Source organism: Sebastes umbrosus, chromosome 3 (genome assembly GCF_015220745.1).
Source record: "Sebastes umbrosus isolate fSebUmb1 chromosome 3, fSebUmb1.pri, whole genome shotgun sequence".
Lineage (NCBI taxonomy): Eukaryota > Metazoa > Chordata > Actinopteri > Perciformes > Sebastidae > Sebastes > Sebastes umbrosus.
Window position 1 is genome coordinate 40,233,573 of NC_051271.1, and position 24,791 is coordinate 40,258,363.

At 41.1% G+C, this 24,791-nt stretch overlaps 1 protein-coding gene across 4 annotated transcripts; it reads right to left on the reverse strand.

Annotated features, from left to right (window-relative positions):
• Nucleotides 1–426: 426 nt before the first annotated feature.
• ppp1r12c (protein phosphatase 1, regulatory subunit 12C) lies at nt 427–23,737 on the reverse strand. Of its 4 annotated transcripts, none has more exons than XM_037761413.1 (20): nt 23,360–23,737; nt 21,089–21,263; nt 20,851–20,981; nt 20,342–20,460; nt 18,655–18,814; nt 18,370–18,514; nt 18,101–18,175; nt 17,950–18,014; nt 16,680–16,882; nt 16,345–16,406; nt 14,040–14,188; nt 13,740–13,827; nt 11,663–11,780; nt 9,758–9,873; nt 8,373–8,425; nt 7,627–7,666; nt 7,246–7,359; nt 6,964–7,014; nt 4,205–4,255; nt 427–1,652 (listed from the first exon to the last, which is right to left on the reverse strand). In XM_037761413.1, exons 1-20 carry the CDS (start codon nt 23,563–23,565, stop codon nt 1,566–1,568), a joined length of 2,208 nt encoding a protein of 735 aa, XP_037617341.1. In that variant the 5' UTR covers nt 23,566–23,737; the 3' UTR covers nt 427–1,565. The 4 variants fall into 4 exon arrangements, with proteins under 4 accessions (XP_037617341.1, XP_037617360.1, XP_037617350.1 ...); XM_037761432.1 differs by having other exon boundaries at nt 16,680–16,792; nt 23,360–23,733; XM_037761422.1 differs by having other exon boundaries at nt 7,255–7,359; nt 23,360–23,733.
• Nucleotides 23,738–24,791: the final 1,054 nt, after the last annotated feature.

Sequence of the window (24,791 nt, forward strand, 5' to 3'; positions counted from 1 at the left end):
TGAAAAATGTTTTAGAAAATAATCATAGTATTGTATGTTGAAAAATTTCTTGAAAAAAAGTGAAACTATCGCATATCGAAAAAGTTCATGAAAATTAGTCCTAGTATAGTATGTTGAAAAAATGTCCCGGCTTTTTTATTACTTGCCTCTCAGGTCTTCTGTACTTAACAGTTGAAACATAACCTTAGCTCTGTCGTAGACGGAACATATAATGGCAACACATTTTCCTCAATTACTTCAATTTTTTTGGCAGTTCAGTAATGCAATTTCTCATTGCTACTCTTTTCAGAGGTTTACTGTAGTATCAACTTTTAAAAAGCCATACTATCCTGGGGGGTTTGGGGAGGGTGTGGGAGGGGGGGGGGGGGGGGGGGGGGGGGGGGGGATCTGATGAATAGATAATGAAAAAAAACAAAAAAAAACCATTAACAACAGAACCGTAATAATTTATGCCCATAATGTATTTTATACTTAACAGTGTATGTTTGCCAAAGCAAAATAGAAATATTACTTAGAAATGTATGTCGAAAGGCACAGCATCAAAATACAATTTGACATGCAAGTTTTTTCTTTAAAATTGGAGTAAACATTCAAATGTTGACCAATCTGGCCTTTCTGTTGAATACCAACAACCGTCCGTCACAGAGTGAATACTTAGCTTCAGGTTTGTTGCTTTCAGAAGCGTCCAGTCGAAATGGTAAAGCAAAATGACTACTGACTTACAGTAGTAATGATAGAGCATGCGTTCTCCTAAAGCTCTTGAAAGATCTGACATTTGTAACAAACATTTTCTGTAAAAATCCCTCTGAACATGAGCTGCACCTGACTTCCATGATTAGCACCCAAAACTTTCCGTCATTTGTACAACAGATACCGTGACAACACCTTTACATCACTGTCAGGACAGATGGCCCCTGTACATAAATATACATATTAAATATACATTCAGAGGAGCAGGGAAAAATGAGCATGCAAATTTGGTCCACCTTTACAGCAGTCAGCCAAAACAGAAAGCATTGACCCAAGACTCATCCTGAGAAACAACAGTGAGGAGTTTTGACCCAAAGGACATGCAACGGGCTGCTTTTTGGCACATTTACAGTAAGTCTTTTTTTTGTCTTTTTCTAGTAACCACCCCCTACACCTGACTGGCAATTTGTTTCTCCACCTCTTCAGAGGTCAAGAAGGCTATCTAGCACTGTGCATGGCTTTAAGTCTCTTAATACAGATTTTTATACAAAGTATCAGAGGAGCAAAGCACATTAAAATATTCCAGTTATAAAAAATACAACAATAAAGTCTTAATATAAAAGTGGATGTGAACAGGAACGTCCTGTCAGTCCACAGGAGGTGCAGTTCAGCTTGTTATACAGTAGATCTGCCAAAACATAAAGGCCCAAACACAGGCTAAGAACCCTGAAATCTATATGCTGTTCCAGTTACTGCTGAATGTGCTGTGCAGGTGTTTGATGCTGCCGTCTACCTTCCCGGTTTGTGTCTTCTGAGTTGGGCAGAAGAAGAATCCTGTAATACTTTTTATCTCCAAATAAGTTTTTTTTTAAGGTTCATCTTGAGAGTTTGCTGATGACTCGAATGAGGGCGGCGTTCTCATCCTTCAGCCTCTGGTTGTCTGCTCTGAGATCCCCCAGAACCTACAGAAACATGATGAAACATTGGTGTTTTTAGCTTAAACACTCCCTCAAATAGAACAGTAACCACTGGACTTGTGGTGGTGCAATAAGAAACACATGGTTGCTATGACTGACCTCTTCAGTTTGGTCAGATAAGCAAATGTGACACCTTTTAAATGCAATCACACAATATTACATTAGTTTCAAACATGGGATAATGTTGCCTTTGTGGAATCACACATGGTGAAAGATCTTTAGAAATGAATAAAATGAGCTGTAGAAAGCTGAATAGTGTGAACCCCAGTTAAAGGAGCAGTATGTAACATTTAGCCATCTGGGTGCACCGATAGCTCAGTTGGTAGAGCGGGCGCCCATTTAACAAGGCTGAGTCCTAACCGTGTTGCCCGGGTTCCATTCCGGCCTGTGGCTCTCTCCCCCCCTTTTCCCAGACTCTATCCACTGTCCTGTCAATAAAGGCTCAAATGACAAAAATATTAAAAAAAAAACATCTAGCCATCTATCGGCAGAAATGGAATATAATATTAATAAGCATGTTTTCTTTAATGTGTAATCACCTGATAATAAGAATCATTGTGTTTTTGTTACCTTAGAATGAGCCCTTTATATCTACATAGGGAGCTGGTCCTCTTCACAGAGTCCGCCATGTTTCTACAGTAGCCCAGAACGGACAAACCAAACTCTGGGAACTTTTCCTGCTGGGGCCGAAGTCGATGACGTTACTCACTCCTGTCGCCACCACTCTCTCTCGCTTGCTTCTCCACTCACTTTCCACGTACGTATACGTATACGTATACGCACACACACTCTAAGCACTCTACTCTTACAACAACTGGCTCGAGAGAGGGCCATTTGTGTTTTCGCGTTAGCCACTGTTTTGGCGGGCCTTTCTTTTATCTTTTATCTGTTTCTCCAAACTGGGGGCGTACCGACCGTCATCTACTGTAGGTAATACACTGACTATAGATAAGTACCCCATACAACCCCACTGAGAAACACCTCAACTTTCTCTTTCAACTTTAAACCACTAAGCTAATGCCAGAGCAACATCCCCTCAAGCTACATTAACCCTTTGAGACCCTCAGGATTGCGGACGATCCAAACCGACTTTACTGTCTTCCAATCCATTGGTACCATGTCAGGCTAGCTTGTTGGGAAGGAGGTTAAATATCGCTCTAAACTTAGGCTAAAAGTTGGTGAGGAAAAACTTGCATGGCCATTTTCAAAAGGGGTCCCTTGACCTCTGACCTCCAGATATGTGAATGTAAATGGGTTCTATGGGTACCCATGAGTCTCCCCTTTACAGACATGCCCACTTTATGATAATCACATGCAGTTTTTTAAATGCAGTACAAATGTGTTATTGTCTCCTATTCTAAAATGGTCTGTTTGAATATTTCTGCATACTGGGGTCCATAAACAGTTGGAATTACATAAATAGTACCCTATTTATTTAATTTATTCCCATCACTGTATTCATGTGTGATTGTGTTAGTCCCCATAGGAGACATTTCTTTGTAGTGAGACCATTTTTTTAAACTTGACCTCACTGTATAAAATGACCTCTAGGATAATCACAGCCTCATGAAACTTTACAACCACAAACTAGAGACCTAGAGCATTCAGAGGATGGATGGATCAAACTAGAGACCTAGAGCATTCAGAGGATGAATGGATCAAACTAGAGACCTAGAGCATTCAGAGGATGGATGGATCAAACTAGAGACCTAGAGCATTCAGAGGATGGATGGATCAAACTAGAGACCTAGAGCATTCAGAGGATGAATGGATCAGACTAGAGACCTAGAGCATTCAGAGGATGGATGGATCAAACTAGAGACCTAGAGCATTCAGAGGATGGATGGCTTCTCTAGCTACATTGACAATAAGGGGGTTTCTGAGCAGATTCCAGAACAGAAGTGCTCGCCACCCAATCGCCAAAAAATGCAATTCTTGCAGAAATCTCCAAATGTCAAAAGTTGTTGAACCCAAATCCCAGCATGTTTTTTTCTATGGTGTTCCTCAAGGTCTTGGTGTCTTAATGTGGTATTTTGGACGGATTATTGATCAGTTTTATCAGTTCTCCAGTGGTAAAAATTGTTAAATTCAGCACCAAATGTGTGGAAGAAATGGTATCAACCCAAAAATGTCTGCAACCATTTATGAGACATAAGTGAGCATGGGGATGACCATCATTACCACTCAATTTTACAACTCCTTAAAGATGGAGGAGCTGAGAGGGAGTGACTGGGTGCTGAGGACATGTCAGTGCTGAGCAAAGAAATGAATGCCCTGTAAGGGACCAAATTTCTTGATGTAGTTGGCTTATGTGATGCTTTTGATGATGCTTACCTGTGTAACACATAATTAATCCAATAAACTCAATTTCTCTAAACTTTTCTTTTTGGACATTCACTCTGAGGTTTCCATCTGAAAGCATCATTGCTCATGCAACTGTTATACTTGCTGTAATTATTTGAGAATAGACAGTCAAATGATTACACTAACGCTAATTCAGTACAGTAAGCTATCAGTGTTGAAGTGGACATCCGTACCTTCAGCTCATCCTCCAGCTCCACTGCTTTCCTCTGGAGGGCCAACTTCTCCTGTGAACAACAGTTTGAACATCACTAACTGACAGAGGCTGCCATAGCACACATTTCACCTGCTGATATTCATATAACAGTGAGCAAGTCCTTCTATTGTTTCTGGCTTCATGCTCTGCTGAACTGGTAGAGCTGTTAACATACAGTCATTCTCTGGGCTTATATTTTGTCACACCTTACAAAGCCAAGTATACAGTAAATGCAGAGAACACATCAACCACCACAGCTTCACAGTTCAACTGAAGAACAGGAAATTAAAGCTCCGTTTGATTTCTAAAACTAACATTAACTACCTTTATGCTTTTCTCTTTATTGTGATACAGAAATGTGCTGTATATACAGTATATATATTAGGGCTGTCAAAGTTAATGCGATAATAACGCCTTAATGCAAATTCGCTTTAACGCCACTAATTTCTTTAACGCATTAACACAACTTGTGATTTTCAGTTTTAAAGCTAGAGTGGATACTGGCATCATCATTTCTATGAAACTAGAAAATCTAAGACATCCATTGGGACACATTTTTTTTCTTCAAAAATGTCATACTAGGGGTCCCTTGACCTCTTACCTCCAGATATGTAAATGGGTTCTATGGGTACCCACGAGTCTCCCCTTTACAGACATGCCCACTTTATGATAATCACATGCAGTTTGGGGCAAGTCATAGTCAAGTCAGCACACTGACACACTGACAGCTGTTGTTGCCTGTTGGGCTGCAGTTTGACATGTTATGATTGGAGCATATTTTTTATGCTAAATGCAGTACCTGTGAGGGTTTCTGGATCAATATCTGTCATTGTTTTGTGTTGATAATTGATTTACAATAATAAATATATACATACATTTGCATAAAGCAGCATATGTGCCCACTCCCATGTTGACAAGAGGATTAAATACTTGACAATTCTCCCTTCAAGGTACATTTTGACTAGATACAAAATGTGCGATTAACTTGCGTGATCAAATATTTAAATCGATTGACAGACCTAATATACAGACGTAGGCAAAGTTGTTGGTAACGTTCCGTTAAAGAGAGAAAAACCCACAATGGTCACTGAAATAACTTGAAACTGACAAAAGTAATAATAAATAAAAATTTACTGAAAATTAACTAATGAAAATCAGATATTGTTTTTGAATTGTGGTTCAACAGAATCATTTTAAAAAACAAACTAATGAAACTGGCCAGGACAAAAATGATGTTACCCCTAGAAAAGATGTAAAATAATGTGACCATAGGGACATGTTAAACTAAGGTGTGTCCTGTAATTAGCATCACAGGTATCTTCAAACTTGTAATCAGTCAGTCTGCCTATTTAAAGGGTGAAAAGTAGTCACTGTGCTGTTTGGCATCATGGTGTGTACCACACTGAACATGGACCACAGAAAGCTAAGGAGAGAGTTGTCTCAGGAGATTAGAAAGAACATTATAGACCTAAAGGTAAAGGTAAAGGCTAAAGGTAAAGGTAAAGGCTATAAGACCATCTCCAAGCAGCTTGATGTTCCTGTGACTACAGCTGCACATATTATTCAGAAGTTTAAGGTCCATGGGACTGTAGCCAACCTCCCTGGACGTGGCCGCAAGGGGAAAATTGATGACATATTGAAGAGACGGATAATACGAATGGTAACCAAAGAGCCCAGAACAACTTCCAAAGAGATTAGAGGTGAACTCCAAGGTCAAGGTACATCAGTGTCAGATTGCACCATCCATCACTGTTTGAGCCAAAATGGACTTAATGGAAGACAACCGAGGAGGACACCAAATCATAAAAAAGCGAGACTGGAATTTTCCAAAATGCATATTGACAAGCCACAAAGCTTCTGGGAGAATGTCCTTTGGACAGATGAGACAAAACTGGAGCTTTTTGGCAAGTCACATCAGCTCTATGTTCACAGATGCAAAAATGAAGCATCCAAAGAAAAGAACACTGTACCTAATGTGAAACATGGAGGAGGCTCGGTTATGTTCTGGGGCTGCTTTGTTGCATCTGGCACAGGGTGTCTTGAATCTGTGCAGGGTGCAATGAAATCTCAAGACTATCAAGGCATTCTGGAGCGAAATGTGCTGCCCAGTGTCAGAAAGCTTGGTCTCAGTTGCAGGTCATGGGTCCTCAAACAGGATAATGACCCAAAACACAGCTAAAAACACCCAAGAATGGCTAAGAACAAAACATTGGACTATTCTGAAGTGGCCTTCTATGAGCCCTGATCTAAATCCTATTGAACATCTGTGGAAGGAGCTGAAACATGCAGTCTGGAGAAGGCACCCTTCAACCTGAGACAGCTGGAGCAGTTTGCTCACGAGGAGTGGGCCAACATACCTGTCGACAGGTGCAGAAGTCTCATTGAGAGTTACAGAAATCACTTGATTGCAGTGATTGCCTCAAAAGGTTGTGCAACAAAATATTAAGTTAAGGGTACCATCATTTTTGTATAGGCCAGTTTCATTAGTTTGTTTTTTTAAATGATTCTGCTGAACCACAATTCAAAAACAATATCTGATTTTCATTAGTTAATTTTGAGTGAATTTTTATTTATTATTACTTTTGTCAGTTTCAAGTTATTTCAGTGACCATTGTGGGTTTTTCTCTCTTTAACGGAACGTTACCAACAACTTTGCCTACGTCTGTATATTAGTATTTATGTACAAAGTACAGGAGGTTTGTTCCTGGAAGAACAGATGTAGTAAAAAAGCAGACTTACGAATCTCTCCAGTTCCAGGAGGGCCGGTCTGTCTGTGCCGCTCTCTTGACTCTGCCACAGAGACAAACACTAATCATACAGGTGACGTACAACTACACACTTGCTGCAGTCTAGGACAGCTAAAATGGATACTGAATCATAACTACTACTAAAGGATGGTTTGTGCTGCTGTCCACGTTCACACACTCTCCTTGTTATGGCACATAGCATGTCTCTAACACCCCTCCACAAACACACACACACACACACACACACTTTTAAAGGTCAGATGTAGCAGCAAACCTGCCGAACCTGTTGGAGTCTCTCCAGCTCCACTTTGTTTTGGCTGAGCAGCAGCTCCTTCTCTTGAAGCTTGTCCTTCAGAGCCAGGTTCTCCTGCAGTACCTGATAGTACAGCTAGAGGGAAACACACACACACACATAGACCTTCAGACTACCAACAGCCTGAAGATAAAAGCATCTTATGTGCAGTACAGGTGGAAATAGCTTGGTTGATGCTACAGTACAGGCTTCTGGGGGTTTCTGTTCATTTCTCTCTAAAGCTTGTTGGGTATCATTCCTGTCCTGGTTTATCTAGATCTCAGCTATAATTCACTTTCAGCCCTCAGGTGTGGTTTTCAGGAATGTGTGAGCTTTTCTGAGAGAAGAGGCTCAGACACGTACCTCTCTGTAGTCAGCTGACGAGTCTCCCAGTTGTCCCTCACTGCAGAGACACAGAAGAAACTTTTAAAAACCTAACAGAGGGGCGCCTGGGTTAGCTCAGTTGGTAGAGCGGGCGTCCATGTATTAAGGCTTGGTCCTGACCGCGGCGGCCCGGGTTCGAATCCGACCTGTGGCCCTTTCCGCATCCACTCTCTCTCTCCCCCCTTTCACGACTCTATCCACTGTCCTGTCATAAAAATGGAAAATGCCCCCAAAAAAATAACTTTAAAAAAAAAAAAAAAAAAAAAACCTGACAGAGAATCCTCCACACAAACACAGGGCAGGGTTTTGTGTATTGCAAGCCTCGTGGCCCACCAGTCCTAAATTGACTCCCAGCCAGGCCTAAGCATCAGGGAATTATGTATTGTATGGTAGTTTTTATACTAAAATGTGTTAGACACGTAGCAAACAGCAAAATGTCTGCAACCATTTATGAGACATAATAGAGCATGGGGATAACCATCATATACTTCCATCATAATGTTATTAGCCCTCATACACTTTTACAATTTATTTAAATGAATTATTTTGTGATTTGTGATTTTTGACTCAAACAACTTGACACACAGTGCTGAGCTGCATCTCAAATTAATCTTCAGGTTTCCAGCTTGTCTGAATGATGTGTGAAATTAAAAAAAAATGTCACAGGGAGGGAAAAAGTTAAGGACTGAAACCAAACACACAAGAATTAAAACAGTAACACTTACTTGGAAGTACTGTTACTGTTTGTATCATCCAAATGATCATCCTCATCTTCATTCTGAAAATCAGAAAGTTTTACAGTCAGCTGCACAGCACCAAAGTTATAACAACACCTTACTAGCATGTCTAATCTGAAATAATACACACAACAGGGAAGATCACATCAAATAAATCTGATACTCTCCTATGGGATACATTCAAAGGTTTCTAAAGCACATTTTATTCATTCATTATTTGGTTTCCCCCCATTTGTTTCCCCTTAAAGCTGAAGTAGGCAGATTGGAGCAAATATGATTAAAAACAAATATTTGTATAAAACGGTCACTATATCCTGACAGTAGTACATGAAACAGGTAACCTGAAAAAAACATGTGCCTCTGTGTCCTCCAGTGCTCCTAACGGCATTTGGTTTCGGTACAGTTTCACAGATCGGAGGTAAACAACCAATCAGAGCCGACCTGGGGTCGGCTGTCCAGCAACCGTCTCTGAGCAGCTGTCAATCACTCGCGAACTCCGACCTAACGGTCAAACTTAGCCATAGCCAATAGGAACGCTCTCTCCCTGAAGTCGCCTGTGATTGGTCAAACTCCCCCGTCGGCTAAATGTTCTAAAGCCTGAAAACAGAGCCATGAGGAGGAACAGAAGTCTAGTTTTCTCTCAGAACACTTGAATTACAATATGCTGAAAGGTTATTATGGGACTTTTGCCCAATGATGCCAAAAATATACTGACTACTGCAGCTTTAAGTAGCTTTTAAGTTGTTAAAATCATCTTATTCTACACTGTCTGAAAGTATCATATACAACCGGTATCAGCTTGTTCCAGTATTTTTTTTTTTAAATGGTATATGCTGCATTGAAGCTCAAATGTTGTAGCTGCTCTATTCCATCACATAGAAATATTCCTATATTATTTGCCTTGAGCACCATTTTGTACACAGTTTCCTAAATTCAGCCTGGCATTTTTTGTTATTTTTGGAAAATTTGGGATCCCCACTAGAGTTCAAAATAAAGTTCTGTGAGTTCTAAAACAAAGTCTGGCAGCACAGCGTGTGTTTGTAATGACGAGTTCCACTTACTGGCCGGTAGGTAGGGTTTAAGAGCTATTAACCTCAATGCATGTCAGTCAAAAACATTTTACTAGAAACACACATCATTATGACTTCCTGTCAGTAAAGTTCCCATCAACGACTCAGGCGTGTGCTCATCAACTATTCAGTTACATCATGCAAAGAGGAACTGGTTCGGCTGTCCCTTCCCCTACTTCAGTACTCATACATTGCTGCAAAAGTGAATTAAAGCAAACCTCTGCTTTGGCCTGTTAAACAAAAATCTTTGACCTGATTGGCGGTGAGCTCTCCGCCTTGTTTGAGATGATGTTTCTTTCTTACCTCTCCACCTGGCTGAACGATACCAGTGGAGCGTCGCTCCTTCCTCCCTCTCCTCCTGTCCTTCACTCCCAGACGCTTCTCTCCCTCCAGCTCCACCTGGTTCACCGGGTCTGTATCTGAAACACATGGAGGTCCACAGAAAACACTACTGAAGAACTTTTGGTTGAGTCAAAAATCTAACTAACCACATTCCATGCCACTGTAAAGATCCCAAGAAGATTGAATAACATATAACAAGGGCTGGTTATCGGAACTCAATACATTTAAGGTATCGACCGAAATAACCCAGTACCAAGTAGTATCGAAACGTCTTCAATCCAACGATACCTGCTATCGATCCGTTTGTGCCCAGATCTAGAAAAACAGGACTATATTCAGAGCATGTGAGTGGAGAGGAGCACAAGAAAGCGGGGAGCATGAGTGGAAGGATTTTGAAAGGAGTGCAGAGCGGATTTTTGAAAGTTTGGAGCGTCACCTCATCTCCCGCGCAACCCCGCTCCAATTTCTCTCCGGTACCGCTCACACCATGAGAACGGCGGCTGAGTAGGATTGTTTCAGATTTGTGTGATCCAAACATTTCCAATAACTCCAGAGCAGCAGTTGAGTTCAATTCTTGTAAATGGTTTGTTCTTATTTTAATGTCTAATTTTGTATAAGTGCATTGTTAATATTTGCCTATTAGGCACAATGGCTGCAGTGTTTTTAGTGGCCTGCTGTCACTGCAGGAAAAAAATCATTCATCTGCTTCATGTGTTGACATGAAAAGTGTATCTGTTCATCTTTTCTCTCCATGCCCTTAAAAGCATAATCTGTAAACTTGTTATGTACATTAATTATTAAAACACACACACACATGCTGACACCCGGCCCTCATATCTGTAATCATCTAAGTCAGTTCTCAGTACAAAACTCAAAATTTATTGAAAAAGGATAGATGTAATCATTTCCATAATTCACAACATGTTTTTATCTAATAAAATATTCTGCTTTAATCCATATTTGTCACACACACACACACACACACACACACACACACACACACACACACACACACACACACACACACACACACACACACACACACACACACACACACACACACACACACACACACACACACACACACACACACACACACACACACACACACACACACACACACACACACACACACACACACCTTCCAGTCACATGATGGGTATCAAATGAAGTACTCTTTTGGTATCGGTATCGCTTTAAGGCTACTGGTATTGGTACTGGCATTGTCATTTTTTTAAATGTGACCCAGCCCTACATACAACAAACATAGCTAGAACGCAAAAGGTGCTTGACAGATGTGAGGCTGGAGCTCAGTTCAGGATTGATCTAAGCAACTATGCAGTCATCAGGTAGATTCGTTTCCAAATGGAACTTTATGTAAAACAGGAAGTGGTCTCATCTTTGCCCTCAGTTTCTACTTCAGATCTGCAGGTTGAGACTTGAGAGCAGCGAGCTCAGTTAACATGAACAAAATGCTGTTTGTCTTTGTGAGCTAATGTTCCAGATGGTTAACTGCAGGTCTAAACTGACCCGATGTATTTACTGATCTAATAGGCTGCTTTATTTCAACATTGTGTCAATCATATATATCAGAAGAGGAAATGCTCAGTTTCCCCTAAAAAAAAGGGTGGAGTGTGGAAAGCAGTGACAAAAACACGATAAAGAGGAAGATGTGCACAACTCACAACCTTATGAGTATTATGGTAAACCACACCTAATGTTCCACACCAGCGGCAGTAGCCCTGAGAACCCGTGTGAGAAAACCTCATTTCCTTTCAGCACCCCACCCAAAATATACATACTGTGTATGTTTCCATTTGGTGGTCTTGTAAACAGAAGAGACTCTAGCATTTCATCCTCACTCACCCCTTTCAGCCGGCGTGACAGTAACGATGGGGCTGACAGGCTGGATGTTGCGAGGTGGTGGATCTGTGGCTTTAGCCACGGTCTTCTCTGCTTCTTTCAGGTCTGTCAGAGTCACACCCTGCCAGCACAGAGCAAAAACAAATCACTCAGAGACCTTATATTGTACTCAAAACTGAACAGTTTCTTGGTAAAAATATGCTGCCTCTCCATCAAGAAATAAAATACTGATGCAGGACATCATCTGTAACTCGGTAGGTGTGCAGAATCCTAAACAGGTTAACCACATCATTACTCAGTCAATTATTCACACATTCTAAACTGTGTGTGATAAAAAAGTGACAAAAACAGTGTTTGGTTTTAGCAGTCAAATGTGTGAGTATCTGTCGTACTGACTGCACTAATAGAGCTCCTAATACCCACAACAGCAGTGTGCAGCACTGTGAACATATTGTGAAAGCTTAAAGTATGTGACTATACAGTGCAAATTTCAGGTCCTTGTCATAGAATAGTAAGACAGAAAAAGGAAAGTATGAATAAATGTAAAGATATTAGGGCTGTTAATCGATTAAAATATTTAATCACGATTAATCGCATGATTGTCCATAGTTAATCATGATTAATTGCAAATCAATCACACTTTATTTATCTCTTCAAAATGTACCTTTGACATTTGTCAAGTATTTAATCCTCTTATCAACATGGGAGTGGGTAAATATGCTGCTTTATGCAAATGTATGTATATATTTATTATTGGAAATCAATTAACAACACAAAACAATGACAGATATTGATCCAGAAACCCTCACAGGTACTGCATTTAGCATAAAACAATATGCTCCAATCATAACATGGCAAACTGCAGCCCAACAGGCAACAACAGCTGTCAGTGTGTCAGTGTGCTGACTTGACTATGACTTGCCCCAAACTGCATGTGATTATCATAAAGTGGGCATGTCTGTAAAGGGGAGACTCGTGGGTACCCATACAACCCATTTACATTCACTGATCTGGAGGTCAGAGGTCAAGGGACCCCTTTGAAAATGTCCATGCCAGTTTTTCCTCGCCAAAATATAGGACAAGTATGACATGGCTGGTACCGATGGATTCCTTCGGTCGATCTTCACTCCAGCTTTAAAACTGAGCCCACTACAGCCTAAATATCGCAAGTTGTGTTAATGCGTTAAAGAAATTAGTGGCGTTAAAACGAATTTGCGTTAACACATTATTATCGCAGTTCAGACCCCCTCTGTAAGCAGTATGGATGCCCCCTTAAAACCCAGTTCTGAATTGGATTTCTGACTTCTACATTTGAAGAATTTGAGATTTTTTTTTAAGTCCAACTGAAGTCACATTTAGTCCTCCCTTTTTGTAGTCAAAAATAATGTCAGCATGTTTATTAAAATGTGTTATTAATAATTTTCTATTATTTAAAAAGGAAGAAAAAAGTTGTTTTTTGGGGTATAATATCAGGAATGCTGTCGGCGTCTGTTTGATTTACAGCAGCTGGCAGGCTATGCACGTTACTGTACATACAATAAAAGGAAAAAGGCCAATAAAGGTAATTTATCAAAACACCTGTTCTACAAGTGTAAAGTTGCAGAAAAGCAATGTTTTCAACCGTTTGGTCCACAGTCTCCCAGTCTCCCATCACCGCTGGTATGTTTTAGCCATAGCACACTCATTAGGCTAATGGTCTACCGTTAGGAACAAACTAAAACAGAAGCTGACAGGATGGGGCCTGACTGTTTAGCCTAATTAGCCACATATCATAACATGTTTCTTGCCAGGCCCTCCTCCCTCTACCAGCCTTATCTGCCCAGTAATGAAGCCACATTAGCACTAAGAGCATGACAGAGGACATTATGAATGAGTGATAGTGACTGAACATGGACATAGAAAAGAATCTATTTATTTGATTTAGATTCTAGATTTGTTTCCAGGGAGATATTCTACAGTTTATAAAGTGACTTTGCTGTTGTAAACACTGCTGTTGCTGCTCTAGAAAAAACATTTTGTTATATTGAAATACAATTAAATTGAACTAAACTCTTTTTAATAAACCGATAAGCAGCAGTACCTGTGTTGAGCGGCGAGACTGCCGCATCAGCCGAGAGCGAGCTTTCCTCTGAGACTCTGACTCTTCGTCTCTGACTGGAGCCTGGAACCTAAACACACCAACATCCACAAATTACATATACATACACAGTATTATATACATTTGAACCATTATTATGTAGCATGCAGAATATCTTCTGAATAAAATCATAGAATTTTTTTTTTTTCTATTTTTCTTTTGGATACAACATAATTAAAAATGAACTGGTATTGAATACAAAAATGTTTTGCGTTCTTGTTCAAAACAAACAGGGTTTCTCACTTGCGCCTGTCAGTGTTGGGGGTGTTGGGGGTGTTGGGGGTGTTGGGGCTCTCAGCTGCGGCATCCCTCGTCTGAGGAGTTGGCTGGACTCTGGCAGTGCGGTTGGCCTTGTCCTGCTCCTTCTCCTCCTCACCTTTCTCCTCTGGTGTCTGAACCACATAAGACACAAGAAGACTAGAAGCATATCTATAATCAATTGTCCCCAATGAAAATTTGGATTCATCGCCCCAGTGGGGAAACGTAATTAAAGGCAGCATACTGTTGAAATGAGTCTTTTCAGCTGACATGCTTTAAAGGGATAGTGGGGTTGTGCAGTCGGCACATCCCCAGTTTGGAGAAACATACAGGAGGACCAGCACGATAGCTAAGCAATGTACTGCAGGGGACGGGGGCAGCTGCAAAACAGATTTTAGCCACCTAAAACAATCTATATCAGTTTAAGTGTATGCTATATTTAGAATATTTTCACCGCTTTACCTTGCCGTCAGACCGCCCTTTCTGATGGGGAACTGAAGCCGTTATTTATGCTCTCTTCAAAGCCACCAGACTCCTTTGACAAAAACATTTTATCTTGCAGAACACGGGGGTTGATGGTCTACCGCTGCCTTGATCGGTTAGTTTGTCACACAATAACACAAACAAACTAACTGTTCGAGGCAAAATTACTAGAGTTGGGTCGGATTATGGTTTTGCTGGTCCAGTGTACAAGCTTACACCGGTTCGATTGTATGCCAACCGGATGAACCGGCATTTGTCATCATGACAAGTTATGGTAAATTAATAAGTAGTCGACATCAGCAACCTGCGGCGACAACGTAATATATTGCATTAGTAATAAGCAATATGACAACGTGATTAACATAATATAAACTGACTAACGGAGCCACTAGTGTCAGACGCATCTGCCAAGCCGAGGCCGGTGACTTCGACATAACACCGGTAACATGAAGGAGATCTAATTGCAGTAGAGGTGGGAGGAGGGAAGGGGCATGCGGCATACGTTGTAATGGTTTACTAGAAAGTTCATGTGTTTTTTGTTTTTGTGGGGGTAAAGAGACAAGACAGGCTTCTGTCAGCCAGTGTATTGAAAGCCCAGAGAGAGAGAGAGAGAGAGAGAGAGAGAGAGAGAAACAGAGAGAGAGAGAGAGAGAGAGAGAGAGAGAGAGAGAGAGAGAGAGAGAGAGAGAGAGAGAGAGAGAGAGAGAGAGAGAGAGACTGACGGTGAATATGACATTAGAACTAACGTTATAGCTGAACGTAGCAGTGCAGTGTGTGTACAGTTCAGGCTGTCAGTGAATAAATGCTACAACTCCTCAAGACCCAGGCCAAGTTCCCGTGTCTTGCTTGTCTGCTGATAAAGTGGATGGGGTTATCCCTAAAGTTAGCGACAACAACGGCGTAGGCTTACTTAAGGTGGGCTGACCTTTAAGGTGGACCAGCTATTCTCATATCAGTGACAAGCCAGTCCTCTGAGTTTTGGAGGAGCTGCTGCTGAGTCAAGTACGACACCTTTTGGTAAAATTCGGTATACTGGTCAGGACCGGTGTTGTGGCTTAATATCAAACCGGTTTGAACATTTTTACACCCAGACCAACTCTAAAAATTACTGTTTTTGTCAATGGAGTCTGGTGGCTTTGAAGAGGGCATAGATAACAGCTTCAGTTCCCCCGTTGCTGCTGTCCCCGTCCACAGCAGTACATTGCTTTGCTCCCGTGCTGGTATTCCTGTCTGTTTCTCCAAACTGGGTGCGTGCTGACCGTCATCTACTGTAGGTAACACACTGACTATGTTTAAGTACCTCATACAACCCCACTTCACAACATCCGAACTATCCCTTTAATCCAGACCAAAACCCTTCCACGTCTTCAGATTAAATGAATTGATTTGCAAAGTTTGGAATTACATGTACATGTACATCGGAGCTTTTGGTTTTGAAATTGCATGTACATTAGACATACCACATTCTGGCCTTTTCTGATTTCCTCATATTCATAATATTGTTCTTGGTCATTCTTTGTTCTTTACACCATATGTGTAAGAAAACTATTAAATGAAAATAAAAAAATATTTCTGTCAATTTAAAGCAGAAAATTCCAAACCCCCAGTCCAAACAACAGATATGTTTCCATCAAACTGCCATGCACATTTAGGGTTTCTGTTTTTCAGACATCTATCAAATTAGTTGGAAAGACATCAACTAGGTTGGAGCAAATAGAAAAGGCTATGTAAAATAGTAGTTAGTAATGCACTGTTAAATCAACTATCAAATTGTGTGACATATTGGACTGTGGACTGTGATTTTTACCTTGTCAGCAGGGCTGACTGTGGATGTGGTCAAACTCTCTGGACTAGACAGGGTGGAGCTTTCTGGGAAAAGAGAACCGGCATCTTTTGGAATCAGCATAATTACACACATTTACAGAGTATGTACTACACATTTAAAGAGTATGTACTACACATTTACAGAGTATGTAGTACACATTTAAAGAGTATGTAGTATGCATTTACAGAGTATGTGCTACACATTTACAGAGTATGTACTACACATTTACAGAGTATGTAGTACACATTTAAAGAGTATGTAGTATGCATTTACAGATTATGTAGTACTCAAAACTGCCAACACAGCAGCTGACTTACCGGGGCTGATCTCTTTCTCCTCACTCAGCTCCAGGCCTCCTGAAACACCCCTCTCTTTAGACTGGTCCTGCACATTCATCTTGTCTTTACTGCTCATCCTGCACACTGAGCTCCTGGAAGACATGAAATGGGGACAGATGTTGGCATTGAGGGACCTCATTGGGTGACACTGCCCAACACTGTTCACCTTTCCGTGTGTCTCACTGCAAGTAGATATTTTCACAATTAGAGGTGGGCGATCTATTCAATATAATTTATGTATTGTGGGATGTAGGAAATGGCTACATTGCGAACATCGAGTACTACAAATATTAATTGTCAAGTCATTTTTTAAAGCCGTCGGCTTGAGAATCGCTTTGGCGTTACGCTTCTCCTGCGGCTCTCTCCCTCCCTCTCATGCCACATACTCTCTTGGAGCGAGGGCGTGTGGAGTCGAAGCAGTGATGTGTGTATGAGGCGTGTTTTTTGTATCTAGAGGGAAGCAGGGAACATTGAAAAAGCCCTGACAGAACAGAAGAAGTGATGTGCCAAAGCGGGTTTATACGTGCCGAGGTCAGAAACAATAATGGAAGATGCCAGCCTCTACTTCGGAAAAGACGGTCAAACTAGCCGCCACGTTGCTTTGCGGTACGTGCATATACTAGGATTACGGTAAGAGCATGTAAGAACTGACTTCAAAATAAAAGCGACCAAGAGATCTTCCGGTGAATGTGATAATCAATTTCACATTACTTCAATAAGTTAGTCAGTCAGGCAGTCTGTCAATAATAAATAAATAAATGTAAATAAATGACAAAATCAATAAAATGTATTGTAATTTAAAGAAAAACTACCACCTGAAAACTGTATTTTAGAGAAAAATTTAATTTCAATTGTGTGAATAATTAGTCGAACATAATAGGAATACATTTCCAAAGACCAATGTAGATTTCAGAATGATAGTACACCACCTCAGAGTGTTCAGATTAGTTTGCTAGAATGATCACGGTGGTACGATCAAAGGGTTAAATCAAACAGTAATGTTATTTTAGAGAAAACATTGAGATATTATTTATAAGCCATATCATCGAGCCCTAATCACATTCTTTAATATTGTTATTATTAGGGAATAAATGAAGATGTTACTAGGAGTATGGCATGTTCATTTGTTTTTAGTTCATGCTTAATACCTGTCAGGCACACTTACCCTTAGTGTTCACAGGAAGGAACAATTAAAAGGTTTTTATCTGGGAAACATTTGATTCAGTATAAGTTACAGATGAATACTAACCTCCGACGTTTGTTTTGTACGTTTGCCACGGTGGACCCTTGTTGGTTTTGCCTGTCCAATATGGACTGTGGAGAGAAAGGCGGCTGTCAGTGATCTTTTAAATCACGTAGAATAAATGTATATAATACCAGGTACAGTCAAACTATCTCACATTTGCTTGTTTCTGTGATAACTCCTCCAGGAGCTCCTCAACGCTTTCATCAGCTACATCAAACGGTGTCTGACCCTACAAAGTAAGAAACAACATGACAAACATGAAATTGAAAACAAACTGAAAAACACGGGATGATTTACCGTATGAAGTTGCCCTATAAATGATCTAAATGTCATGGTAAATGTTACTTCTGTAAATCAAAGAACACGCTGAACATAGACGTATGATGTAATAAGAATGGTTTTCATAATTTATTTGAGCCTCACCGCGTTGCTGCGGGCCTCCATATTGCACAGCTGTTCAGCCAGAATGCGACAGGCCTCCCCCTGACCCCAGTGTGCTGCAGCATGGAGAGGCGTCCAGCCATCAAAGTCCATAGCTGACACATCGAGCCCACACTGACACAGTATCCTGGACAACACAAGAGCAAGGTGACAACAGCACAACTGCACAAGACACAATGACAAAATATAGACTTCCTGAAGGAAAAAATAACATTTCTAAGTTCAAATATTATATATCCATTATGAAAATCGTCAGGAGATGCTTACTTGAGGGCCTCTAGGTAGCCTTTGGCAGCAGCCACATGCAGTGGGGTGGCCCCGGTCCTGGGGTGTCGTACATCAGCGGGCGGGCCCTCAGTCAGCCAGGTCCGGGCATCTGTCATGATCTGTTCCTCCTCCAGCCGCTTGGCTGCCTCCAAGTCCACACCTGAACACAGACAGGAAATGTTAAACACATGCTTCCCTTGTTTTATTTTATAAATGCAGTACCTGTGAGGGTTTCTGAACAATATTTGTTATTGTTTTGTGTTGTTAATTTATTTCCAATAATACAAATATAAATACATTTGCATAAAGCAGCATATTTGCCCACTCCCATGTTGATAAGAGGATTCAGCAGATGAAAAATGTGTGAATAATTTGCGATTAATCGCGAATTAACTATTGATAATCATGCAATTGATTGTGATTAAATATTTTAATCGATCGACAGACTAACTACAAATATAAATTTATTTTCCACTTCAGATTTTTGCATTTGTAAGATTAATATCATTGGTTATCGTATTAGTATCAGCCCCAACAAACAGATAATCATCGATTATCATGATCAGTCCTAAAATCCCATATCGGTGCATCTCGACTGATTATGCTTCCTCTTAGCAATATGTCGGGTATGAACTTCTCTCTTAAGCTCTCGTCCAGACCCCCCCCAAACCATTCTTTACACCACTACTTCTGCCACTCCATGTACAAACGAGTGCAACACTCTGAATGTCTTCCAGAAAAGGGATAACGGTGCAAACTGAAATAAATTGTAAGCACGGTGCTTGCAACGCGAATGTGTCACACAATATGGAAGCTGAAATTTTTTTTTTTTTAAAGTATGTGCCACTTTTCCATACCTTATTCAGCACTGGTGTTTCTATTTAACTCAACAAACATATACAAAAACCAGGGCTGTGATTATAAAATATTTAATTACATGATTGTCCATAGTTAATCGCAATTAATCTCAAATGAATCACACATTTTTTATCTGTCCAAAATGTACCTTAAAGGGAGATTTGTCAAGAATTTAATACTCTTATCAACATGGGAGTGGGCAAATATGCTGCTTTATACAAATGTATGTATATATTTGTTTTTTGGAAATCAATTAACAACACAAAACAATGACAGATATTGTCCAGAAACCCTCACAGGTACTGCATTTAGCATAAAACAATATGCTCAAATCATAACATGGCAAACTGCAGCCCAACAGGCAACAACAGCTGTCAGTGTGTCAGTGTGCTGACTTCACTATGACTTGCCCCAAACTGCATGTGATTATCATAAAGTGGGCATGTCTGTAAAGGGGAGACTCGTGGGTACCCATAGAACCCATTTAGTTTGGAGTGTTATTTAGCATTCTTTGTGATTAGCTACTATGACATGGTTGGTACCGATGGATTCCCTAGGCTTTCTGGTTTTATATGATGCCAATATTTTCACTTTAGCCTCACTATCTTAAAATTGAGCCCGCTGCAACCTAAAAATCGCAAGTTGCATTAATGCGTTAAAGAAATTAGTGGCATTAAAACCAAATTGCATGAACATGTTATTATTGCGTTAACAAAAACATATGCTGTAAATTCAACAGAACATGCTCTAGAAAGAAAAACATTCGCCCCAGATTAAGCAAAAACATCCTATTAAAAGGGGTGTGTAGTTGTCAAAGGACAGCACTCACCCTGCCTCAGTGTGTAACCCTGAAGGAGGGACTCAGTGGTCTCATCCAGGGCAATGTCCAGAGGAACGTCACCGTCACAGTTCACAGCAGAGAGAGACGCACCTTGCTGTAAAAGAAAACTGACAAACATGGACAGAGTGAGATTCCATTTAACTACAGAACTACATTTACAAAATCTACAAAAGGACAACCAGTTCTAAATAGACACACCTAATCCTATCACATTATCTTCAAAGAGAGGCCAAAAGGCAATATTCACACAGCAAGAGACTGTAGGAAAAAGGTGCATCAACTGTTAAATCTTTTGAGCTGCATGCGTTTGTGTGCCAGGCCAGCCCACTCATGCTTTAGCTGACTGCCAAACAGGACAACAATGTTAGTATTGTTGAATGCACAAATACTCTGGCACCCACACTGCATTCTGACGTCCCCAAAGTGGCAAAGAGTACTGTATTACACAGCTGTTACGCTGCTGTATTCTGCTAACTGTAGAGACATATATTACACACTCTGCAATGTCAGGGTAACCACAGGAGGCAGCAACATGCAGCGGTGTCCATCCCTCACTGTCAACCTGGTTCACATTGGCACCATGCTCCAAAAGGAAGGACACTATCTCCATGCTGCCGTCTATGCAGGACTGTGTAGAAGAGAGGAAAACAAAAATAATGCAACTGTAAGTGTTTCTCAGTCATCTCAGCATCAGCTAAAAATGTCAATGAAACCTCAGAGGAGAAACTGTTTCACCTGGTGGAGAGCAGTGATTCCATCGGCATTGGAACAGTTGATAATTTCTGCCACATCATCACCATTCCTCCTTTTGGTTTCTTTGGCCTCCTTCAGCATCACCTGGGCCTCTTCTGTGTCCCCGCTGGCGCACGCAGCCAAGAACTCTGCAGCCCTGTCAAACCTCACCCTTTTCCTAAAGACAGAGGATACACGCAGCTAGATGACCTCACTGGTTATTTAAAGAAAACACATGCCATGTAGCACCAGTGTGTATCATGCAGGGAAAAGACAAAAAAGAAACACCTTACAACAAAGTTGCAGTAGCCCTGTAGGAAAAGCCATTGTGATTTGATGAGACTGTTGACAGGGTTTAGTCACAGGATGAGGCTTTTCTATGCTTTTCTTCCAGTTAACAAATCCCATGAAAGGACTAAAGCCAACAATGCATTGTCCCTTTCTGTGGATCTCAGCCTCAAGGCCACTTTCAATATTTGCACTATCTGTTTATATCATGTTTATTTTTGTTTATAGCTTGTTTTGTAAATTGTACATTTTATTCTTATTTTATTCGAACGTTTTATCTATTCTTTTGTTATTATACAGTTTGTCTTGCACCAACAAAGCCAAAGAAAATTCCTAGTGTATACTTCTTGCACCTGGCAATAAACACCATTCTGATTCTGATTGTTCCTACTGAAGATGTAAATCTTTAGAAATTTGTCATAACTATAAAGTCAAATTTTTAAAAAGGACTAAATCTAGGGCTGACCCAAATGCTACTAAGCGTCAACCGTTGCCATGGTATTCAACCTATAAATCAGTATTCGAATGCTTCTGTTTTTTTGTTTTTTTTAAAGTATGTAATAATAATGTATAAATCCCATAATAGCCCATGAAATAAATTATAATCCCACAACATTATTCCTTTTTCATACTCAAAATGATTTATTATTAGTTATTCTCCGACAGATATCGCTGTTTGTTGTGTGTAGAGGTGCGTGTGTGTACAGTAGTGTGGCAGGGGTACTGTCCCGGACACTGAAACGGGGGAGATGGAGACAGACAGACAAAAGAACATGTCAGCCTGCCTCACCGTGCACCTTCGAATACCTTCGAATATATCTCACCAAAGCCCAAAAAATAGTATTCGGTACAGCCCTAACTGAATCATTTCCTACAACAGCTGGGCACATTTTGCAAACAATACTCCAACAGGGAATTATGTATTTCTTGGTAACTATTGTCAACTGTGGATTTGGTGCGCTAATGATTATTTAAGGCAGCAGGACAGGGTATGTAGAATCGACCCCAAATAATCCACAGTGGCCATTTTCATGTTAATGAAGGAGCATGTCCCCTAGTATGTCCCCACACCAGTGTGGCTCACTGATATGTTTTTAAAAGTTTTTGGATGACGATGGAAGTCTATGGATAGAGACAAGCAAGACCAGACATTGAATACACACGCGGCAATAGTTGCTGTATGATCAGGTGGTTTTGGTCTTCTCGTGGGGATTTGTTGACAATAAGGAAAATATGGAATAACACAAGATTTTACTGTGGTTGTTTCTGAAGCCATAGTTTTTGTGTTGCAACACAAACTTTCCTGTAAGTGTCTTTCAGTCAGTGTTGGTGAGGCTCTTCTTGTGACCACTCTTTGCTAATGCAGATGATGTCATCATAAATATAGAATTTCATTACCAATATTCAAATTGTTCCAGTATTTGTGACAGATGGACCTGCATCAACTCCTGTAATACAAGATAGTTCATTATTATAATTCTCAGGTATGGGTCAGCTTAAACACAGATAGTCACTGCCTGTAATGTTGGTGTACTGGTGGGACACAAGCACTGCACAATGATATCTTATGGCAGTCCCAATCATCCTGATATGTGAAGAGGAGAAAAATGAATTAGCAACACAGCGCTGGACAAGCAGACCCGAACCAAGACTAACCAAGACTAACCCAGACCAGACTAACTGGATGAGACTGTGCTAGCTAGCTAACATGCTAATAGAAACACTGACAGTTTGAACAGAAACAGAACATGATGATCTGAATTAAACGATCAACGTTATTTAGCAGCAGGAGGGCTGGTAGAATGCACTGAAAGACATTTAGCTTCTATTATTGTGTCCAGCCCCAGTCCAACAGTCCAAGCCCACGCACACGCACAACATTCCTCCTTTAGCCTGTGTTGAGCTGGTAAGCTAAGCTAGCTGTGTGGTAGGTAGCAGGACGGTTCTGTAGAGCTGTAGAGCTGTTAACAGGAGACGGTTCCTCACCGTCGTTTGAGGAGCGGGCTGATCTCCTCTCTGCCTCCACACACTGGTGGCTGGTCGCTGCCCTCGGCCTCCGGCTCCCCCGCTCCGTGCTCGTTCTCGGCGTCGCCCCCCCACCTCCTCCTGGGCACGGCCGACGCTTTGTTGGTGCCTGAGCTGGCCCAGCGCTTCAGCTGCTCTCGCCGCTTGGTCCTCGCAGAGTCCCCCATGACTTATCCGAGGAGGACAGTGTTGTTAAAAATGAAGCATTCAGTGTCAGGGACCGACACACCCTCCATGTGTACACTTTCACTTCCTGGTTCGTGCTCTCTGGATGTGGACGAAGCCTCGGCTCCGGCTCGTGCTCGTTGTCGTCGGGAGCGCGCAAAGTTGCTCTGGCTTGTCGGTGTGACGTCACCGCCGCTGCTCTGTAGAGTAGTTCAGGGACATCCGGAGAGGAGAGCAGCTGACCTCAAAGCTCCATGCATGAGCATTGTGCACATACAGTCAGTTAGCGCTACACTTCCTGTCATTGTTTTTTCTTGTGAGACTCTGGTCAGTTTTATAATTGAAATAATAGCGTGTCCAAAACAAATGAATAACTATAGGAGCCCTAGTTAGGCCTACAGCTTCTTAACCCTAAATGGTGCCCTATTAGAAAGTGGGACTGGACTACTGAAGGATCGGACTGTCTGATGGGAACCCGTAAGCTTTGAGGATATTGAGTAACAATGTATAAGTTCCTCCTGTTTGCCTCCCCATATGGAGACAGCAGGGTCAGCTTATTGAGACTACAATAAACCACATACACCATATACACTATTTAGTTTAAAGGTGAAATATGCAACCATGTCCTCCTACTTTTCTGGGCATGTCTCCATCTAGCACTGTTCACCCTGAGGGGCGGTATACCTTGCAATGGCTGCTAACCTGAGGCTGAAAAAATGTTGGCATTGGACATTTCTGCAAACCAGGGATACGTTGGATGACAACGTTTTTGCATTCAGTCAGAGCAAGTGACGTGGTTTAAAGAGTGAAAAGAGACACATCGGACGGGCGGGAGGGGAGGTGGATGGGTCCACAAACACATGGCTGTCATCCAGGAGACTGCTGTTTACATCCTGTGCATCACATTACAATCAGCTGTTTGTTGGTGTCCTGTGTTCACAACCTCCAGGGTCATTTTCACTTCACAACTGTAGCAGTTTTAAGCCCAACTATGTAGTTCTTTCCTAAACCTAACTATAGTGGTTTTGTTACGGTTGTTACGGTTGTTAGGGTTACCAGTTAGGTTACGCTGGTCTGTTGGTACATTATTATTTGAACCAAACCATGATCTTTATTCTAACCATAATCAAGTAGTTTTGTTACCTAAGCCTAACCAGTCATTTCATAACCATAACCATGTGGCATTGTGCATTTCTGCAAGTGTGATATTAGGATGATATGAAACATA